The sequence below is a fragment of the Delphinus delphis genome, chromosome 6 (genome assembly GCF_949987515.2).
Source record: "Delphinus delphis chromosome 6, mDelDel1.2, whole genome shotgun sequence".
Taxonomy (NCBI): Eukaryota; Metazoa; Chordata; class Mammalia; order Artiodactyla; family Delphinidae; genus Delphinus; species Delphinus delphis.
In genome coordinates this window covers 99,303,145-99,325,442 of record NC_082688.1, presented here as the reverse complement: position 1 = coordinate 99,325,442, position 22,298 = coordinate 99,303,145, and the positions used below count along the sequence as shown (strand labels likewise).

Here is a 22,298-nt window from a genome sequence, read left to right as displayed (position 1 = left end):
AGTTTTGGCTATTATGAATAATACTGCTATGAACATTCATATATAAGTTTTGTGTGGACATATGTTTTCAATTCTCTTGGTTTATACCTAGGAGTAGAATTGCTGGGTCATATGGTAACTCTATGTTTAACATCCTGACGAAATACCAAACTGTTTTTCAAAGAAGCTCTACCATTTTACAGTCCCACCAGCAATGTATGAAGGTTCCAATTTCTCCACATCCTTGACAACACTCTTATTATCTTCTTTATTTTAGCCATCCTAGTGTGTGTGAGGTGGTATCTCACTGTGTGTGCATGCTTTTAAATAGAGACTTTATTTTTCAGACCAGTTTTAAGTTTACAAAAAACTTGAGGCCATGGTACAGAGTTCCCGTATACACCTTCCCCACCAACTATACACATGGTTTCCCCTATTGTTACCATATTACATTAGGGTGGTGCATTTGTTACAACTGATAAATATTGATACATTACTATTAACTGAAGTCCACAGTTTATATTAGCATTCACTCTCTTCTACATTCTATAGGCTTTAAGAAATGCATGTCATTTATCTACCATTATAGTACTTTTACAGCCCTAAAAACCCCCTGTGCTCCCTATTTATACTTCCCTTCCTCACCCTCCCAAACCTCTGGCAATCACTGATCTTTTTACTGTGTCCGTAGTTTTGTGTCTTTCCCAGAATGTCCTATAGTTGGAATTATATAGTATGTAGCCTTTACAGATTGGGTTTTTCCACTTAAGTTATATGCATTTAAGATTCCTCCAGGGCTTCCCTGGTGGCGCAGTGGTTGAGAGTCCGCCTGCCAATGCAGGGGACACGGGTTCGTGCCCTGGTCTGGGAAGATCCCACGTGCTGCGGAGCAGCTGGACCCATGAGCCATGGCCGCTGAGCCTGCGCGTCCGGAGCCTGTGCTCCGCAACGGGAGAGGCCACAACAGTGAGAGGCCCGCGTACCACCAAAAAAAAAAAAAAAAGATTCCTCCATATCTTCCCATGCCTTGATAGCTCATTTCTGTTTACTGCTGAGTATTTAATTGTCTGGATGTACCACAGATTATTTGTCCATTCATCTACTGAAGAACATCTTCGTTGCTTCCAGTTTGGGCAATTATAAATAAAGCTGCTATAAAAATCTTTGTGCAGGTTTTTGTGTGGACATATGTTTTCACCTCATTTGGGTAAATACTAAGGACTGTGACTGCTGAATCGTATAGTAAGAGTATGTTTAGTTTTGTAAGAAACTACCAAACTGCCTTCCAAAGTGGCTGTACCATTTCACATTCCCTCAGACAATGATGAGAGTTCTCATTGCTCCCCATCCTCACTAGCATTTGGTGTTGTCAGTGTTTTAGGTTTTGGCCATTCTAATAGATGTGTAGTGGTATCTTGTTGTTTTAATTTGCCATTCCCTAATGTTATACTGAGTATCTTTTCATATGCTTATTTGCCATCTGTATATCTTCACTGGTGAGAAGTCTGTTCAAGTCTTTTGCCCATCTTTTAATTAGGTTGTTTTCTTATTGAGATTTTAAGAGTTCTTTGTATATTTCAGATAACAGTATTTTATCAGATATGTTTTGCAAATATTTTCTCCCAGTCTGTAGCTTCTTTTCATTCTCTTAATGCCTCTCACAGAAGTTTCACAGAAGTTGTTTTTTTATTTTAATTAAGTCCTGTTTATCAGTTCTTTATTTCATGGATAGTGCTTTGGTATCAAAAAGTCATCACCAAACCCAAGGTCACCAAGATTTTCTATGTTATCTTCTATACTTTTTAAACTTTTGCATTTTAAAGATAAGTTTGTGATAATTTTGAGTTAATTTTTGTGAAAGGTATATGATCTGGGTATAGTTTTTGTTTGTTTTGTTTGTTTGCATGTGGATGGGCAGCTGTTCCAGCACCACTTGTTGAAAAGATTCTCCTTTTCCATTGAAGTGGCCCATGATCTTTTATCAAAGATCACTGGGATCTATTTGTATAGGTCTACTTCTGGGCTCTCAATTCTGTTACCTTGACATGTCTATTTTTCTTTTTGTCAATACCATACCATCTATATTACTGTAGCTTCATAGTAATGCTTTGAGTAACAGAAGTCCTCTGATTTGGTTCTTAGGTACTGTGTTGGTTACCCTGTGTCTTTTACCTATTTAAACTTTACAATCTGTTTGTAAATATCTGCAGAGTAACTTGCTGGGATTTTGACTAGGGCTACAGTGAATCGATAAATTGGGAAGAACTGACATCTTAACAATATTGAGTCCTCCTATCAATGAACATGGGATATCTCTCCATTTATTTAGATATTTGATATTTTTCATGAGAGTTTTAGAGTTTTCTTCATGTAAATCTTATATAAGCTTTGTTAGACTTACATCTAATGTTTCATTTTTTGGTGCGAATACAAATGGTATTGTTTTTAATTTCAAATGCCAATTGTTCATTGCTGATATATAGAAAAGGAATTGATTTTGTGGTTTTTTTCAGCAATTTAATTTTGTATATTTATGTTGTATTCTGCAACCTTGTAATTCCAGCAGTTTTGTTGTTGATTTCTTGAGCTGTATACATAGACACCATGCTACCTGCAAAGTTTTTTTTCCTCCTTTTTGACTGTATAACTTTTACTTCCTTTTGTCTTTTTGCATTAGCTAGGACTTCCAGTATGATGCTGAATAGGAGTGGTGAGAGAAGAAATAACTGTCTTGTTCTTGATCCTAGGGGAAAAGTATCTAGTTTCTCACAATTAAGTACAAGGTTAGCTGCAGGATTTTTGTAGATGTTCTGTATTAAGTTCATGAAGTTCCCCCTATACTTCTAGTCTGCTGGGAGGTTTGTTGTTGTTTTTTGTTTGCTTGTTTTTCTTTTTTGTTTTTTTAATCACGAATGGGAGTTGACTTTTGTCAAATACTTTTTCTGCATCTGTTGACATGATAGGATTTTTCTTCTTTAGCCTGTTGATGTGACAGACCACACTGATTGATTTTCAAATGCTGAACCAGCCCTGCATAACTGGAATACAAACCACTTGGTTGTTGTATCCTTTTTAAGGGTTGCTGTAACCACCACAAACTGGGTTGCTTAGAACAGCAGAAATGTATTCTCTCACAGTTCTGGAGGGCAGAAGTCCAGAACTGTGGTATCAGCAGGTTCGCACGCTTCCTCCAAAGGCCCTAGGAAAGAATACTTCCTTGCCTATTCTAGCTTCTGGTGGTTTCTGGCAATCCTTAGTGTTTCTTGGCTTGTAGATACATCACTCCGATCTCTGCTTCCACCTTTCCAGTGCCTTCTCCTGTGTGTCTGTGTCTCTGCTCCTTCACATGACCTTCTAAGACTCTGACCAAACTTCCCTCTTCTTAAGAATACATCATTGGCTTAGGGCCCACCCTAATCCAGCCTAACCTCATCTTAACCTGACTGAATCTGCAAAGACCCTATTTCCAGATGACATCACATTCACAGGATCGAGGTGGACATGAATTTGGAGAGGCAGTATTCAACTCAGAACAGTTATGGTGTATAATTCTTTTTATGCATTGTTAGATTTGCTTTACTAATATTCTGTTGAAGATTTTTGCATCTATAATCATGAGAAATATTGATCTGTAGCTTCCTTTATTGTAATGCCTTTATCTGGTTTTCATGTGAAGTGGTACCTCATTGTGATTTTGATTTCCACTTCCCTAATGACTAATGATATTAAGCTCTCTTCATGTGCTTCTCGTCTATTTGTATATGCTCTTTGGAGAAATGTCTATTCAAATGTTTGCATATTTTTATGCTGGGTTATTTGTCTCTTTGTTTTTCAGCTGTATATTCTGGAAACTATACCTGTACTAGATATACCAGATGAATGATTCTGTCCCATTCCATGGGTTGTCTTTTCACTTTCTTGTACTTTGAAGCACAAAATATTTTGAATTTGATGAAGTCTGATTTATGTTTTTCTTGACTTGCTTTTTGCTTTCAGTATCATATCTAATAAACTGTTGTCTGTTAAATGGTCACAAAGATATAAACCTATGCCATCATCTAGAGTTTTACAGTTTTAGTTCCTATATTTAGGTCTTTGATCCATTTGAAGTTATTTTTTATATATTGTGTGAGGCAAGGATCCAACTTCATTCTTTTGCATGTGGATATCCAGTACTCCCTGCACCATTTCCTGAAAAGACTATGCTTTCTCGCCATTGAATGTCACCCTTGCAGAAATCAGTTTACCATAAGCACACAGGTTTACTTCTGGACTCTCAACTGATCTCTACGTCTCTTTCCATTTCAGTACCAGACTGTCTTGTTTATTCTAGCTTTGTAGTAAGTTTTGAATTCAGAAAGTATGAGTCCTTCAATTTTCTTCTTTTTCAAAATTGTTTTGCCTATTCTGGAATTTTTCACATTTCCATATGAATTTGAAAATCAATTTGTCTATTCCTGCAAAAAAACATGTTAGACTTTTGATATGTATTTCCTTGAATCTGTAGATTAATGTAAGGAGTACTACCATTTTAACAATATTAAGTCTTGAATATGGGTTGTCTTTCCTTTTGCTTAGGTCTTCTTCAATTCTTTCAACAATGTTCTGCAGTGTTCAGTATATTTTTTGCACTTCTTTTGCTAAACATTTTCCTACATAGTTCTCTTTTATGCTGTTATAAATGGAATTATTTTAATTTCATTTCTGGATTGATCATTGCTAGTGTAAAGAAATAGTTGACTATTGTACAGCAGTCTTGTATCCTCAACCTTGCTGAACTCTTTTACTAGCTACAATAGAGTGTGTTTATTCTTTAGGGTTTTCTATATGTAAGATAATGTCAAATAGAAACAGACATAGTTTAACTTCTTCCTTTCCAGTCTGGATGTCTTCCGCAGTTTTCTTGTGGTATTTTTGTTTAGCTTTAGTATCAAGGTAATATTGGCCTTATGGTACGAACTGGGAAGTGTTCCCTCCTTTCCTATTTTTTGGAAGAGTTTGTGAAAGAGTATTAATTCTTAAAATGTTTGGTATAACTAAAAAGTTTTGATAGTTTGTGCCCTTCTTGGAGTTTGTCCATTTCACTTAGGTTACCTAATTTCTTGGCATACAGCCATTCATACATAGTATTTTCTTAAAATCCTTTTTTTATTTCTGTAAGGTCAGTAGTGTAGTCTTTTTCATTCCAGATTTTAGTATCTGATCTTCTCTTTTTCATGGGTGGTCTAGCTAAAGGCTTATCAATTCTGTTGATCTTTTCAAATAATCGATTTGTGGTTTATTGATTTTCTCTGTTGTTTTTCAATTTTGCATTTCATTTCTCTATGCTATAATCTCTATCAATTCCTTCTTTCTTGCTTTGAGTTTAGTTTGCTCTTCTTTTTCTAATTTCTTAAGGTGGAACTTGGGCTATTTGGAGATTTTTCTTCTTCTTTATTATAGGTGTTTACAGCTATAAATTTTCCTTCGAAGCACTTTTTTACATACATCCACAAGTTTTGGTATGTTTTGTCTTTATTTTCATTTATCTCAAAGCGTTTTCTAATCTCCTTTTGATTTCTTCTTTGACCTCCTGGTTACTTGGGAATATTGTTTAATTTCCATATAGTTGTGACTTTCCCAAATGTCCCACATATTATATTCTAATTTCATTCTATTGTGGTTTCAGAACATATTTTGCATGATTTTAATCCTTTAAGATGTACTGAGTCTTGTTTTATAACCTGACATATGTTCTATCATGGAGAATGTGTCACGCACATTTGAGAAGAATGTGTGTTCTGTTGGTGTGTGTTCTGTAGATGTCTGTTAGTTTGAGTTGGATCGCAGAGTTGTTCAAGTATTTTATTTCCTTGTTGATCTTATTTCTAACTGTTCTATCCATTATCAAAAATGAAGTTTTGAAATCTCCATCTATTACTGTAGAATTGTCTATTTCTCCTTTCACTTACGTTAGTTTTTGTTCCATATATTTTTGGATGTATGTTGTTAGTTTCATATATGTTTATATTTTATGACTTCCTCATGGATTGACCCTTTTGCCATTACGAAATGTCCTTTCTTGTCTTTAGTAAGAATTGTTATCTTAAAGTCTGTTTTGCCTGTTATTAGTATAGCTACTCCAGCTCTCTTTTGGTTTATCTTGTTCCATTCTTTTACTTTCAACCTCCTATGTCTTTGAAACTAAAATATGTCTCTTGGAGAAAGCACATCTTCATATTTTCACTTAATCCAAGTTGCTAATCTCTACCTTTGGTGTTTAGTCCATTTATATTTAATGTAATTACTGATACGGTTAAGATTTACATCTGCCATTTTACTATTTTTTTCCGCATGCCTTATATCTTTTTTGTCCCTCTATTCTTCCTCAACTGCCTTAATTTGTATTAAATAGACACTTTCTAGTTACCATATTAATTCCCTTGTCATTCATTTTCTTTTATTTTTCAGAGTTATTTTCTTAGTGTTTCACCTGGTGATTACAGTTAACATATTAACTTGTAACAATTTCATTTGGTCAGTTAACACAAAAATTTTTTTTAAAGATTTAAAGATTCTTTTAAAGATTTAAACCACTGGTGGCGCAGTGGTTAAGAATCCGCCTGCCAATGCAGGGGACACGGGTTTGAGCAATGGTCCAGGAAGATCCCAAACGCCTCATAGCAACTAAGCCTGTGAGCCACAACTACTGAGCCTGTGCTCTAGAGTCCATGAGCCACAACTATTGAGCCTGTGTGCCACAGCTACTGAAGCCCGCACACCTAGAGCCTGTGCTCTGCAACAAGAGAAGCCACCACAGGGAGAAGCCCATGCACCACAATGCAGAGCAGACCCCGCTCGCCGCAACTAGAGAAAGCCCCCCACGTGCAGCAGTGAAGACCCAATGCAGCTAAAAATAAGTAAATAAATAAATTTATTTTTTTTAAGATGATTTATTTATTTATTTATTTTATTTACTTTTGGCTGTGTTGGGTCTTAGACGTGGGATCTGTCGTTGCACCGGTGCGCGGGCTCTTCGTTGTGGTACACGGACTTCTACTTGTGGTGTGCAGGTTTTCTCTTCTCTAGTTGTGGCACACAGGCTCCAGGGCATGTGGGCTCTGCAGTTGTGGCACGCGGGTTCCAGAGCACATGGGGTCTGTAATTTGCAGCATATGGGCTCTAGTTGAGGTGCGCGCGAGCTCAGTAGTTGTGGCACGTGGGCTTAGCTGCCCTGTGGCATGTGGGATCTTAGTTCCCTGACCAGGGATAGAAACTGCGTCCCCTGCATTGTAAGGCAGATTCTTTACCACTGGACCACCACGGAAGTCCCAATACAAAATTAATTTTGGTATTATTCAAAAACTTTGCTCCTGTTATGGCTCCATTCCCTCCCCTCTACTTTGTGCCTTTATTGTCATACAAATTATATCTTTATACACTGTATGCATATCCACTTAGATTTATATTTACCACTTTATGCACTTGTCTCTTAAGACACAGACTACAAGAAAAATTACAAACAAAAATAAATTTTTGCTCTCCTTATGTTTACCTATATAGTTACCTTTCCTGGTGGTACTTACTTCTTCATGTGGATACAAATTACTGTCTAGTGTCATTTCATTTCTACCTGAAGGACTCCCTTAAGTATTTCTCGTAGGACAGGTCTGCTAGTGACAAATCCCCCTAGTTTTTGTTTATCTGAGAGTCTTACTTTCTCCAATAAAAAAAAAATGATATGTAAATCACATAAAATTCACCATTTCAAAGAGTGTAATTCAGTGGTTTTAGTATACTCACAAAGTTATATACCTATCAACACTACCTAATTCCATAATATTTTCAACACCCCCAAAAGAACCCTATACCCCTTAGCAGTTACTGCCAGCATCCTATTCCTGCCAGCATCCTCAATGCCTGGAAACCAGTAATCTCTTTTCTGTCTCTACAAATTTTCCTATTCTGGATATTTCATAGAAATGGAATAATATAAATATGTGGCGTTTTATGTCTAGCTTCTTTCACTGAGCATAATATTATTGTCAAGGTTTCTCCTTTATTTCTCAACAGCAGCTTTTCTGGATATACAATTCTTATTCAACCTTCTTTTTCTTCCAGCATTTGGAATATGTCATCCCATTGCCTTCTGGCCTCCATGATTTCTGATGAGAAGTCAGCTCTTAATCTTATTGAAGATGCCTTGAACATAATGAGCAATTCTCTTGGTGCTTTCAAGATGCTCTCTTTGTCTTTTAGCAGTCTTACTTGGTTGTGTCTAGGTATGGGTATCTTTGAGTTTTTCCTACTTAGTGTTCGTTAGGCTTCTTGGATGAACTGATTACCTTCTTTATTAATTTTGGAAATTTTTGGCTATTATTCCTTCCAATGTCCTTTGTTCCCAATTCTCTCTCACTACTCCCCTTCTGGGAATCACATTATGTTTATATTGCTATGGCTGATGGTGTCCCACAGATCTCTGAGCCTCTGTTAATTTTCCTTATTTTTTTCTTTCTTTTCTTCACACTCAATAATCTCAACTGACCTATCTTCAAATTTGGTAGTTATTTCTTCTGCTTAATCCAATCTGATGTTAGGCCCCTCTACTGAAATTTTCATTTATTACATTTTAGAAATCCAGAATTTCTATATGATTCTTTAAATTTTTTTAAAAAAATTATTTATTCAGACATAATCCACACACCATATAATTCATCAATTTAAAGTGTAAAATTCAATGTTTTTTAGTATATCCACAGATATGTAAAACCATCACAACTGATTTTATAACATTTTCATCACCTCAACAAGAAGCCCCACACTCTTAAACTACCACCATTCTACCCACCTCCTATTCTCTCCCCAACTTAGCTCTAAGCAACCACTGACCTACTTTCTGATTCTGTAAACTTCCCTGTTCTGAACATTTCTTATGAATGGAATCATATAAAACGTCGTCTTTTATGACTGGCTTCTTTCACTTAGCATAACATTTTCAAGGTCCAAGTACTGCTTGCTATTTGTTCTATATTCTTCTCCTTTCTTCCTTAAAAAAATTTTTGTTATTTTCTCTTCTCTCATTTTGATTGTTACATAACTCTTTTTTCATTCTTTTAGTGGCTACCCTAGAAATTACAACATAGCTCTTAGTGTATCAAACTGTAATATAAATTAGTACTTTCACCTTTTCCTCAACAATTCAAGAAACTAAAGGCACTGGAACTTCATTTACTTCTTCCAGATATACATGCTATTACTGTCATCAATTTGAAATTTATACACACAAATGAATATATATCCACTCAAAAACATTATTATTTTAGATGGTAGGTATTCATTTAAATTTATCCCCATACTTGGCACTTTTATTCCTGTATTTATTCCTTTAACCATTTCTAAGTGTTTTCTGGGATAATTTTCCTTGTAGGTGAAAAATGCTCTTTTGTATTTTCCTTCAGTGCAAATCTGCCGGTGACAAGCATTCTCAATTTTTTATTTGCCACAAAGTGTCTTTTTTCACCTTATTAGAAGTTACTTTTAGTGGATATTGGATTTTATATTGGTAGTTATTTTCTTTCAGCATTTTGTAGCCATTATTTTATTATCTTGTGGCTTAAACTGTTTCTTTTGACTAGTTCACTATTAGTCAATTTGTTGCTCCTTGAAGGTAACCTCTTTTATTTTCCTTTGACTTGCCTTAATATGTATATATATATTTGTCTTTACTTTCAACAGTTTTACTCTAATGTGCCTAAGTGTACTTTTCTTTTTATATCTTGCTTGGGATTTGTTGGGTTTCTCGTATCTGTGACTTAATGTCTTCTAACACTTTTGGAATATTCTTTACCATTGTTTTTCTGCCCTCTGCTCTCTCTAACCTCCTTGTGGACCACTTACGTGTATAATATATTTTAACTCCATAACTCCCACGTCTGTTGCCTTGTTATATTTTCTAACCCTCCGTATCTCAGTGCAGTTTGATTATTTTCTTCTTACCTATCTTTCAATTGTCTCTTAATTTCCTCAATTAAGTCTAAACTACTGTTGCCCACTGTTATGCACAGAGCTGTGTTTCTCCAAAATTTGTGTTGAAGTCCTAACCTGCCACACCCAAAATGTGACTGTATTTGGAAACAGATATTTAGAGAGGTTATTCAGTTTAAAAAAGGTCACTGGGGTGGGCCCTAATCAAATATGACTGGTGTCTTTCTAAGAAGAGGAGACTGGGAGACAGACACACATACAGTAGAGACCATGCGACACAGAGAGAAGACAGCCATCTATAAGACAAGGAGAGAGGCCTCAGGAGACTCCAACCCTGCCAGCACAGCATCTTGATCTTGGACTTCCCATCCCACAGATCTGTGAGGAAATAAATTTTTATTGTTTAAGCCGTTGTTCTGGCAGCCCTAGCAACCTAACACACCCATTCACTAAGTGTTTAATTCTGGTTATTATAATTTTTAGTTCTAGAAATTTCCATTTTTCCCCAGTTTCTGTTTGCTAAAATTCTTTTTTTTTTTTTCTGTACACGGGCCTCTCACTGTTGTGGCCTCTCCCGCCGTGGAGCACAGGCCCCGGACGCACAGGCTCAGCAGCCATGGCTCACGAGCCCAGCCGCTCTGCGGCACGTGGGATCCTCCCGGACCAGGGCACGAACCTGTGTCCCCTGCATCGGCAGGTGGACTCTCAACTGCTGCACCACCAGGGAAGCCCTGCTAAAATTCTTAATGTTGTCTTCCATTTCTCTGAACTTAAGTGTAGCTATTTTAAAATGTGTCTGACTACTCATCTATCTGAATCCTCTGTGCATCTGGATCAATTATCTGTTGGTTTTTTTAGTTTTTCAGTCCCTTCATTTTCTCTCTTGTATTCTTGGTTATTATTTATTGATTGCTAGATATTGCAGAAAAATCTGATGCCCAGGATAATGTTATCTTCCTTCAGAGGGTTTTTATTTGCTTTTGGCAAGTGGGCAGTAAAACTAGCAGTCAGAGTTCATCTGAATCCATATTCAAGGACTAGTATCATTCAGAGTTGATCTACCTATAGCTCTTTACTCCTAGATTGCAGCTCTTCAGATTCACAGCCCAAATAGTGGGGAGAAGACTCACGACTACCACTGGCTTGGGGGCCCTGGCCTCCAGCTTTTGATCCCTAAGACTTCAAAAGTGCTCCACAGCTTTTCAATGTTTCAGCTGCCTCTTCCAGAATTAGCATATTTCCCTAAAGAAAAAGAACCCAAATGCAGCTCTCATCATCTCTCTGGGTTTCTGTCGTTTTGTATCTTCACCTTTTTCTTCTTTGCTTCATTAACTTCTCAATTAAATTCAAGTAGATATACATACATATATGTATATATATAATAAATACATGACATATGTATGTGTATATACACACACGTGTATATATGTAATATATATTCAAAAAATATATACACATATGTGCCTACATGTGTGTATAATATAAATATATTCCTTTTTAAAAATTGCCAAACATAGCACAGACGTACCTCATTTTATTGTGCTTCACTTTATTGCACTTTGCAGATACTGCATTTTTTTTTTTTTTTTTACAAATTAAAGGTTTGTGTCACCCTGTGCTGAGCAAGTCTATCAGTGCCATTTTTCCAACACATTGTTTTTTAATTAAGACATGCACATTTGTTCATTGCACACTTAACAGACTATAGCATGGCATAAACCTAACATTTATATGCACTGGGAAACTAAAAAATTTGTGACTCACTTTAGTGCAGTACTAGCTTTACTGTGGTAGTCTGGAACTGAACCCCCAATATCTCTGAGGTATGCCTGTATTTACAGTATTGTTAATAGAAATAACATGGCGCCTGGAATGATACTGTTCATACGGAGAAGATTCAAGTTTGTTTCTTCCAGGTGTCTAGAGTATTAGCACTATGAGAAACTTAGAAACACTAGCACGCTGGATCATCATATCTGATTCAAAAATTTAAAATAATTCAAAGATGAGCTGCAGTTTGCTTTCAATCACCCTTATTCCTAGAATGTAGCCCTTTGGGGCCCTAAAACAAAATGATGGAGGTTTTCTAGTGCAATCTACCCTTAGTGGGTTCTAAACTCTAATCACTGTCCACCTAGAAAAGCACTTGCACTTGACAAAAGCAGATTGTCAAAAGCACTCTTCAAGAACTATTTCTTGAATGAGAAAGTAAGGACCTCCAAAAATCTGTTCAACCATAAAAGCAACAAGCACACTGCACAAATGGTCAAAATCAACTTTTTTTTAGAACTGTGGAAACTAACCAGAGGCTTAAAACAATCTGAACAGCATTTATTCAATGAAATTGGCTGAATCTTGACCTTTGTGGTGTTTTAACTTGCTCTATTCATATTCCCCTTTCTCTGCGCTAGCTGTGACACCTGCAGCCTCACTACCATGGTAACTGAGAAAATAATCTAGCAATCACTGGAGGGTGCAAAACATTCAAGGCATTTGAAGAAATCTTTGTCCTGTCATTAGCTGATCACTAAGCTAAACTAAGGGGAGATTTCAGTGGCTACACACAGTTTAGATTACGAAGATTACAGAATCGGGCCAGGGAAAGCATCGAAGAGCAACAACAACAATCCCTGGGGGTGGAGATTTGATCTGCAGAGTTGCCAACATTATATCAAAAATGTCTAGGGACTTCCCTGGTGGTCCAGTGGTTAAGAATTCTCCTTCCAATGCAGGGGACACAGGTTGGATTCCTGGTCGAGGAACTAAGATCCCACATGCCACAGGGCAACTGAGCCCACGTGCTCTGGAGCCCATGAGCCACAAATAGAGAGAAGGCTGCGTGTCGCAATGAAAGATCCTGCATGCTGCAACGAAGATCCTGCATGCCACAACTGAGACCCGAGGCAGCCAAATAAATAAATAAATATTTTAAAAAAGAAAGACGGCTTCCCTAGTGGTGCAGTGGTTGAGAGTCCGCCTGCCGATGCAGGGGATGCGGGTCTGTGCCCCGGTCCGGGAAGATCCCACATGCCACGGAGCAACTAGGCCTGTGAGCCATGGCCGCTGAGCCTGCTCACCCGGAGCCTGTGCTCCGCAACGGGGGAGGCCACAACAGTGAGAGGCCCGAGTATCGCAAAAAATAAATAAATAAATAAAAAAGAAAGAAATGTAGCTTTAAATAAATTTTTTTTAATTAAAAATAAATATGTCGGGCTTCCCTGGTGGCGCAGTGGTTGAGAGTCCGCCTGCCAATGCAGGGGACACGGGTTCGTGCCCCGGTCCGGGAAGATCCCACATGCAGCGGAGCGGCTGGGCCCGTGAGCCATGGCCACTAAGCCTGCACGTCCGGAGCCTGTGCTCCGAAACGGGAGAGGCCACAACAGTGAGAGGCCCGCGTACCGCAAAAAAATAAATAAAAATAAACAAATATGTCTAGCTTTCAATAAAAAATTATGAAACATGCCAAAAAATAGTATACTACAGCCCATCCACATGAAAAAAAAAGGTAGTTAATAGAAACTGTATGGGGAGAAGCCCGGACATTGGTTATATTAGACAAGGACTTGAAATCAACCATTTTTATTTTATTTATTTTTTAAATTATTTACTTATTTATATTATTTTTGGCTGCTCTGGGTCTTAGTTGCTGCGCGCAGGCTTTTCTCTAGTTGCTGCGAGCGGGGGCTACTCTTCATTGTGGTGCGCGGGCTTCTCAATGCGGTGGCTTCTCTTGCGGAGCATGGGCTCTAGGTGCACAGGCTTCAGTAGTTGTGGTACGCGGGCTCAGTAGTTGTGGCGCACAGGCTTAGCTGCTCCACGGCATGTGGGATCTTCCCAGACCAGGGCTCGAACCTGTGTCTCCTGCATTGGCAGGTGGCTTCTTAACCACTGCGCCACCAGAGAAGCCCCCAACCATTTTTAAATAATGTTCAAAGATCTAAAGAAAACTATATCTAAAGACCTTAAGGAAAATCTCACAAAGTAAAGACTACCAATAAAGATAGAAACTGTGGGCTTCCCTGGTGGCGCAGTGGTTGAGAGTCTGCCTGCGGTGCAGGGGACACGGGTTCATGCCCTGGTCCGGGAGGATCCCACATGCCGCGGAGCGGCTGGGCCCGTGAGCCATGGCCGCCAAGCCTGTGTTTCCGGAGCCTGTGGTCTGCAACGGGAGAGGCCACAGCAGTGAGAGGCCCGCGTACCGCAAAAAAAAAAAAAAAAAGATAGAAACTGTAAGAAAGAACCAAACAAAAATTTTGGAATCAGAAAGTATAAGTGAAATGAAAAATTCACCAGAGGGGCTTAAGAGCAGATGTGATCAGGCAGAAGGAATAATCAGTGAACTAAAAGATAAATCAATCAAGATTATCCAGTGTGAGAAACAAAGAAAAAAAGGAAGAAAAATGAATGCAGCCTCTGAGACCTGTGAGACACCATCAAGCATAACAACATACGAATAATTGGAGTCTCAGTAGCAGAGGAGAGAGAGAAAGGGGCAAAAGAGTGTTTGAAGAAATAGTGGACCAAAAATTCCCAAATATGATTCAAAAGTTAACTGACACATTCAAGAAGACTAAAACATACCAAATAGGATAAACTCAAACTTGATCTACAACATCAGCCCTTCCCTGGGTCTCCAACCTGTTGGCCTACCCTGCAGATTTTGGACTTGCCAGCCTCCATAAATCACATGAGCCAATTCCTCAAAATACACACACACACACACACATACACATACACACGCACCCCGTATTGATCTGTCTCTCTGGAAACCCTAATATAAAATTAGCACAGGACTTCCCTGGTGGCACAGTGGTTAAGAATCCACCTGCCAATGCAGGAGACACGGGTTCGAGCCCTGGTCCGGGAAGATACCACGTGCCGCGGAGCAACTAAGCCCGTGCGCCACAACTGCTGAAGCCCACGTGCCTAGAGCCCGTGCTCCGCAACAAGAGAAGTCACCGCAATGAGAAGCCCACCACTGCAACAAAGAGTAGCCCCCACTCACTGCAACTAGAAAAAGCCCATGCACAGCAACAAAGACCCAACGCAGCCAAAAATTAATGAATTAATTAAAATAAAATAAAATAAAATTAGCACAGAGAAGGAGGGACACCATAGTACCAGAAAGGAACAAATTTTTTGTGTACTACTGAAATCAATTTGGTATTAATATGAATGAGACTGTTATAAACTAATATGCAGAAAAAGCATTTGATAAAAATCCAACACACTTTCACTATAAAAACACTCAGCCAATTAGGAACAGAAAGAAACTTCCTTAACATGATAAAGTGAGTCTATGAAACACCCACAGCTAACATCATACTCAATGGTGAAAGACTTAAAACTATCCCCCTCAGATCAGGAAAAAGACAAGGATGCCTGTTTTTACCACTGTTATTAAATATTGTACTGGAAGTTCCAGTCAGAGCAACTGAGCAGGATAAATAGATAAAAGGCATCAAAATTGGGAAAAAAGAAGTATGACTATTTCTATTTGCAGGTAACATGATTCTATATAGAAAAATCCCAAAGAATTGGGGAAAAAAATCTACTAAAGCTAGTTAAGTTCAGAAAAGTTTCAGGGTTAAAGATTAACACACAAAACAATTATGTTTCTATACACCAGCAATGAACAATCCAAAAATGAAATCAGAACTATTCCATACTCAGTAGCATTCAAAAGAATAAAATACCCAGAATAAATTTAACTGAGGAGGTGAAACACTTGAACCTGGAAACTACAAAACATTGCTGAAAGAAATTAAATACAACCTAAATAAATGGAAAGACATCCTGTGTCCACATATTGCAAGAGTGAATATTATTAAGATGACAACACTTGCAAAGTGATCTATAAATTCAATGCAATTCCTATCGCAATTCCAATGGCCCTTTTTACAGAAATGCGAGTGCCTATTCTCAAATTCATATGGAATTCCAAGGGGCTCTGAATAGCCAAAACAATATTGATAAAAACCCTGGAAGACTCAGACTTCCTAATTTCAAAACTAACTAAAAAGAAGCAATAATCAAAACAGTGTTGTACTGACATAAGGATGACATAGAGACCAATGGAACAGAACTGAGAGTTCAGAAATAAACCCAAACATCCAGGGCTAATTGATCTTTAATAAGGGTGCCAATACCATTCTATAAAGAATATAGTCTCCCCAACAAGGTGCTGGGACACGTGGATAACCACATGCAAAAGAGTAGAGTTGGACCTCTACCTCACTCCACATACAAAATGTAACTCAAAATGGATCAATGACCTAAAGGTAACAGCTAAAGCTCTAAAACTGTTAGAAGAAAACAGAGGCATAAATCTTCATGACCTCAAATTTGGCAACAGAGTCTTAGATTTGACAGCACAAGGAACAAAAGAAAAAATAGATAACGGGACCCCATCAAAATTTAAAACTTTTGTGCATCAAATAACATTATCAAGAAAGTGAAGACACTCTACAGAATGGGAGAAAATATTTGCAAACCGTACATCAGACAAGAGTTCTGTATCCAGAATATGTAAAAATAAAAACAAAAACTCTTACATCTCAAAAAGAAAAAGACAAATAGATCAACTGAAAAACAGGGAAAGGACTCAAAAGGACTTCTCCAAAGAAGTTATACAAATGGACAATAAGCACATGAAAAGATGTACAACATCATTAGTCATTAAGGAAATGCAAGTTAAAGCCATAATGAGATACCACTTCACCAGAGTTACAATTAAAAAAAGGAAAATAAGATGTGTCGGCAAGGATGTGGAGTAGCTGGAACCCTCCTATATTGCTGATAGGAACGTGAAATGGTGCATCCACTGTGGAAAACAGTTTGAGGGTTCCTCAAAAAGTTAAAGAATTATCATATGACCCAGCAATGTCACTCCTAGGTATATACCCAAAAGAACTGAAAATAGGTACTCAAACTAATACATATACAGGCATGTTCACAGCCTGTATTATTCATATTATTCACAATAGTCAAAAGGTGGGAACAGTACAAACGTCCATCAGTGATGAATGGATAAACATACAATAGAACATGATTCATCCATAAAAAAGAACAAAGTAATAATATAGTCTACAATTTAGATGAACCTTATAAACACGATCAATAAAAGAAGGCAAACACAAAAGATCATGTATTTTATTATTATCTCTATATAATATACACAAATCCACAGAGACAGAAAGCAGATTAGATGTTACCAGGAAGTAGGGGGAAGGATGAATGGGGAGTAACTACCTCCTTCCAGGATCAGAAAGTAGTTACCAGCAAGCTGATATCTTGGTGTGTCTGCTCGAGCGGTACCTGGGTCCATGAAATGAGTGGACACTGAGGGCTGAAGCAATGAAGAAATGGGCTAAATCTAGACATATTTTTCTCATACCCTCTGAAGTGCAAAATTCCAATAAACTGTTCTGTGTGCCAAGAGGACAGAGAATGCAGATGGCTCTGGGGTCAGATTCCCTGAGGGGAAGGCCCCGCACACTGGCAAATTGGACTGACTCTGCAGCTCCAGGAGATTACAAATTGTTCCTGACAGAAACGGACACCTATTCTGGACTGGGTTTTGCATATCTGCTGGTAGATACAAATTCTCAAAATACTATAAAAGAACTAAAACAGAAGACACTATACCAATCTGGACTGCCAAGTCACATTTCCTCAGACCAAGGAACACACTTTCATCCCCAGAGTAACAGTTTGACAGAAAATCAGAATGAGCAACTGAAACATTTATTGTTTAAAATGAAGGGAATAAAGGTGTGAAGGGCTAGCTTACATGATTTTATGAGTATGTACTCATATTCAACATGACAGGGGCCAAGGGAATGTCCCCACTAGATAAACTCCTCTCCTTTTCTGGGGGATCTAAAGAACAAGGGGTGGGGAAGGATGCTGCTATGACAATACTTTTTGTTTTCCTCCACATGACGTTAACCCTCTTTTTTACTACCTGATGCAGTGGTTCTCGGACCAGGACTGCAACATTGGGTGCTAGAAGCTGCGATGAACCATGCATTCATTTGCTAGAGCTGCCATAACAAAGTACCACTAACTGAAGTGTACTGTTCCACCGTGCTGGAGTCAAGTTTGAAATCAAAGTGTTGGCAAGGTTGTTTCCTTCTGAGGGCTGTGACAGAGAATCTATCATTCTGTGACTCCTGGTGGCCTCATGTGTTCCTTGGCTTGTAGATGGTGCACTCCCTGTGTCTTCACACTGCCTTTCCTCTATGTGTGTCTGTCTCTGGGTCCAAATGTCCTCTTTTCCTAAGAACACAGGCGTAATGGATTAGGGCCCACTCTAATGACCTCATCTTAACTTGATTATCGGCCAAGACACTCTTTCCAAAAAAGGTTACATTCACTGGTACTGGGGTTAGGACTTCAATATCTTTTTAAGGGGGCACAATTCAACCCATAACAGTCCCTAAGCAAGAAACTGTAATTAGAGTTCCTAAGGACCTAACGGGGTGGACTGTGCCTTCACCCCCTCGGGCAAAATTGAGGTTCACAGGACACGCATCTATACTGCCTAGGAGGTGAGACAGCCCACTCGTTCTGACCTATGTAATCCTACCCTATGTGAATGGCAGTGGACTGAGGGGGAGGCAATTGCTAGACTAGTATTGCTGGCAGCATCCTAGACCAGCACAGTGGCTAAACCTAATGTTCCATTTAAAGGTGGAAAAGTTTGGGTATAAATACAGAGAAGGAAGAATGGTAGTTGAGGATAAAGGAATGAATAAATGGTTGTGCAATGAGGAAAATACAACATTACATTGGTGCCTTAAAAGACACTCAGAGCAAGAGGTGACATTGTCTGTTAGCTCAAGTATACCAATGTCTGAAATGGCGAATGAACTGCTGCTTTCAGAACCTGACAATGTTGAATGGAAGCCTGCAAACTAAAGTGGCATGGCTCTGGGAGATATTTTGGTCCTACAATATAATGATGAACTGAACTAATTATTCATGCCTGCGTGGGTCTCTAGTAATGTGCCACTGCTGACTCTTATATTTCAGGTTATGTCTACTACCACCCTGCATCATGATGTAGGGTGACCTTGTTGGTAAGATTCAACTAACCTTGTTGGTAAGATTCAACTATACCATGTATATAAGTCTTATGATAATACCAATATTGATAAGCAAATATATTGGGAAATTGGGTTAAAGCCTCCTCAGGATGTAATATAAATGGAAAAACTACTGGCCTGAGGAAGAACAGGACTAGCTAACCACCAGCTAACTTCTATGCTAAAGAGTTCTGCACAAGTTTATTGTAAGGTACAAACAGTGCCTTATAATAGATGAAGGGGGGAAAGAGTAATTAGTACAGAAATATCAGAATATATGTAATGGCCTTATAGAGCATACCAGTTGTTTCTTTAAGTCCACCTCTACCCCACACTGGCTCCTCCAAAACTCAGGCATATTCACAATGATACTACTACTTGGCTTACAGAATGCAGTGGAAGTGACGCTACATGGCTTTCAAGACTAAGGTATACAAGGAAACACATTTTCTACCTGGCTCTCTCAATCTCTTGGAATGCTCAAGCTCTGAACCCAGCCACCATGCTGTGAGGAAGCCCAAACTAGCTCATGTGAAAAGACCACATGAAGGGGCCCAAATGGAGCAGAACTGGAGCCCACTGTGCCCTGTCCAACTTCCTGACAGCGAACATCATAAATGCTCACTGCATGTCACTAAGTTTTAGGGTAATATACTACAGAACCATCCATAACCAAACAGTGCTCAAGTAATTTACAACCCAGAGGGAGAGATAAATAAGGATAAAACAACTAATAAAAGGCAGGATGTGATAATCACTACACAGAATGTTAACAGAGGGCCTTGGGAGAGGATCATAAAGAAATAAGTCTAGCTAAGGGATGGAGCAGAGGAGGGGAAATGAGAAAGGTTTCACAGAACTAATCTTTGAGCTAGGGCTGAAAAGACATACACAACTTTGCAGGCAAACAATAGCGACTACAAGAAGGAAGGTGTGAGTGGGACTTCATAACAAAGTAGCATATCACATGGACCTCTACAGGGACAAAATTTAACTTCTGGTTTACATAATCTCTAATACTGAAACAGTACCAAACCATTGGAAGGACACTATAGGAAACATTATTCTAAAATGAAACAAGGTGGAGTTCTAGAGATTGACTTTAATCATGCGAAATCATTAAATTTCTTGCTGTTTAATCTCTATGCAAAGGGCTAACACTGAACCCTAAGAAATGAAAGCCACTTATCAGTGCTTCCTTTGATGTACTGGCCAAGGCAAAACCCAGTACCTTGCTTGCTCACTGTTCCAGACCCAATATCAGCTTAATGACAGCAATTCTCCATGGTTAGCATTCTTTGGAGTTCTAGGGGTGATTTTCAGGGAGGCACTGGTCTTGAACTTAAATGAAAAGAACCAGTGCCTAATGACAGCCATAGAAAGCTGAGAAAATTAATAAGCTGCTTTAATTACTAAAATGTACCCTGACTTTCCTGATAAGGGCCTGAAGATTATGCACACAGGCATCAGACTGACAACCAGGGAAATAATCATTACTTACCAAATCAAATCAAAGCACTGAGCTCTTTAAGCTGCTCTGTACAAGTAGAAGCCTGAAAACAGTGCTTCTGAGCTGCCTGTCAGTCTGTTTAGGAAACTCACCTTCGAGTTGGGATCCCTCTCACTAAATCAGACTTCCTCTTAAAGTGATCAGGAAGGCAGGCCTTAAAAACCCTGATACTTTAGAACTGCTGTTCTCCTCACCTCATAGAACTTTTTCAAGGAGCCCACCAGGCACAGCTTCAGGCTATCCACCATCTCCTGATGCGGCATCTGGAATACCACTCGTGAATACCATTTTGTGAGGGTGCTGGGGCAGAGGCAAGCAGAGAGAGAGAGAGAGAGAGAGAGAGAGAGAGAGATGAACACACACTCACAAAGGAAGGCCCACAGCTGAATGTCAGCATACACAGGCTTCTCCATGCACCAGTCACACAAGTACCCAGCAAACGCATTTACGTTACATGGAAAAACACACACTGATGTAGGGAAAAGATACATGTAAGCCAGCTACAGAATATAAAAATACAGGCATGGGCTCCCCTGGTGGCGCAGTGGTTGAGAGTCCACCTGCCGATGCAGGGGACACCGGTTCGTGCCCTGGTCCGGAAGGGTCCCGCATGCAGCGGAGCGGCTGGGCCCATGGGCCATGGCCGCTGAGCCTGCGCGTCTGGGGCCTGTGCTCCACAACGGGAGAGGCCACAACGGTGAGAAGCCCGCGTACCGCAAAAAAAAAATAAATAAATACAGGCATAATTGTGGATATCTGCTACAAAACTGCTTCCAATTGAAAAAATTTAACAACCTAGATATCCACCAACAGAGGACTAGTTAAATAGTGCTATAGCATATAATAAATTCCATGCAGCAGTTAAAAAGAATTGATGGAGATTTATTTGTGTCAATACAGGAAAATGACCAAAATATACAGTTTAAGTACATAAAAGAAGATGAGGAACAGTATACATAGTAATGTGCCACTTGTATGTGTATACCAGCTACCTATATGTTAATATATGCATAAAAGAGTAGCTAAAAGTATATACATACTCCACATCTTTGGTGGTGGTTAATGAAAGCTAGACCATGAGGAATTTTCACTTTCTAAATTTCTGGAGATTTTTGCATGAGCATGCTTTATTTTTACAATCAGAAAAAACAAACAAAACCCCTCATTTCTAGGGGAAAAACCCCACCACCAGCAAGACACAGACCCCATTCTGAAAGAGGTTACAGTGTAGTCAGGGAACAAACTTACACATGTGATAAGAGATTGTACAAATTAATATCACAGGAAGATAGAGAAGGAAGAATTTCAGTATACTTTTACTATAATATTAAATATTCAAAAATTTTTTCTGGCTTTACAGTAAGATTAGGCATTAAAATAAGGTAACCAAACACAATAGAGCCAGGAGTGGTACTTACAGACTGATGCTTGCGACAAAGCCAACCACGGAGCGCATGCTTCTGCTGGGGTTGTGGTAAACATCCACCCCGATCACCATTAATTGTCTCTGGGTTAGAAGACAAAAACAAACCAAAAATCCAAGCAACACATCACCCCATCTTTAATTGTTATCTGAACCCCAAAGCAACATACGAAAATAAGTTCTGGGAAAGGAAGAGAAAGAGTGCAATCAACTTGATATTTTTTAAACACTATGAACAAAGTCAGAGATCGTCAAGACCAGGGACTGGCAAACTTTCTGTGAAGGACTAAAAAGTAAATACCTTAGGCTTTGTGAGCCACACCGTCTCTGGAGG

General features: G+C 38.8%; 1 protein-coding gene across 1 annotated transcript in view; it reads right to left on the bottom strand.

Moving 5' to 3' along the window:
• Positions 1-22,298, bottom strand: part of PIWIL2 (piwi like RNA-mediated gene silencing 2) — an 88,649-nt gene that overhangs the window by 7,664 nt on the left and 58,687 nt on the right. The window contains exons 19-20 of the mRNA XM_060013563.1: positions 21,960-22,048; positions 20,736-20,841 (exon numbers count right to left, since the gene is read on the bottom strand). Coding sequence (XP_059869546.1) covers positions 20,736-20,841; positions 21,960-22,048 — 195 coding nt within the window. The remainder of the gene's footprint in view (positions 1-20,735; positions 20,842-21,959; positions 22,049-22,298) is intronic.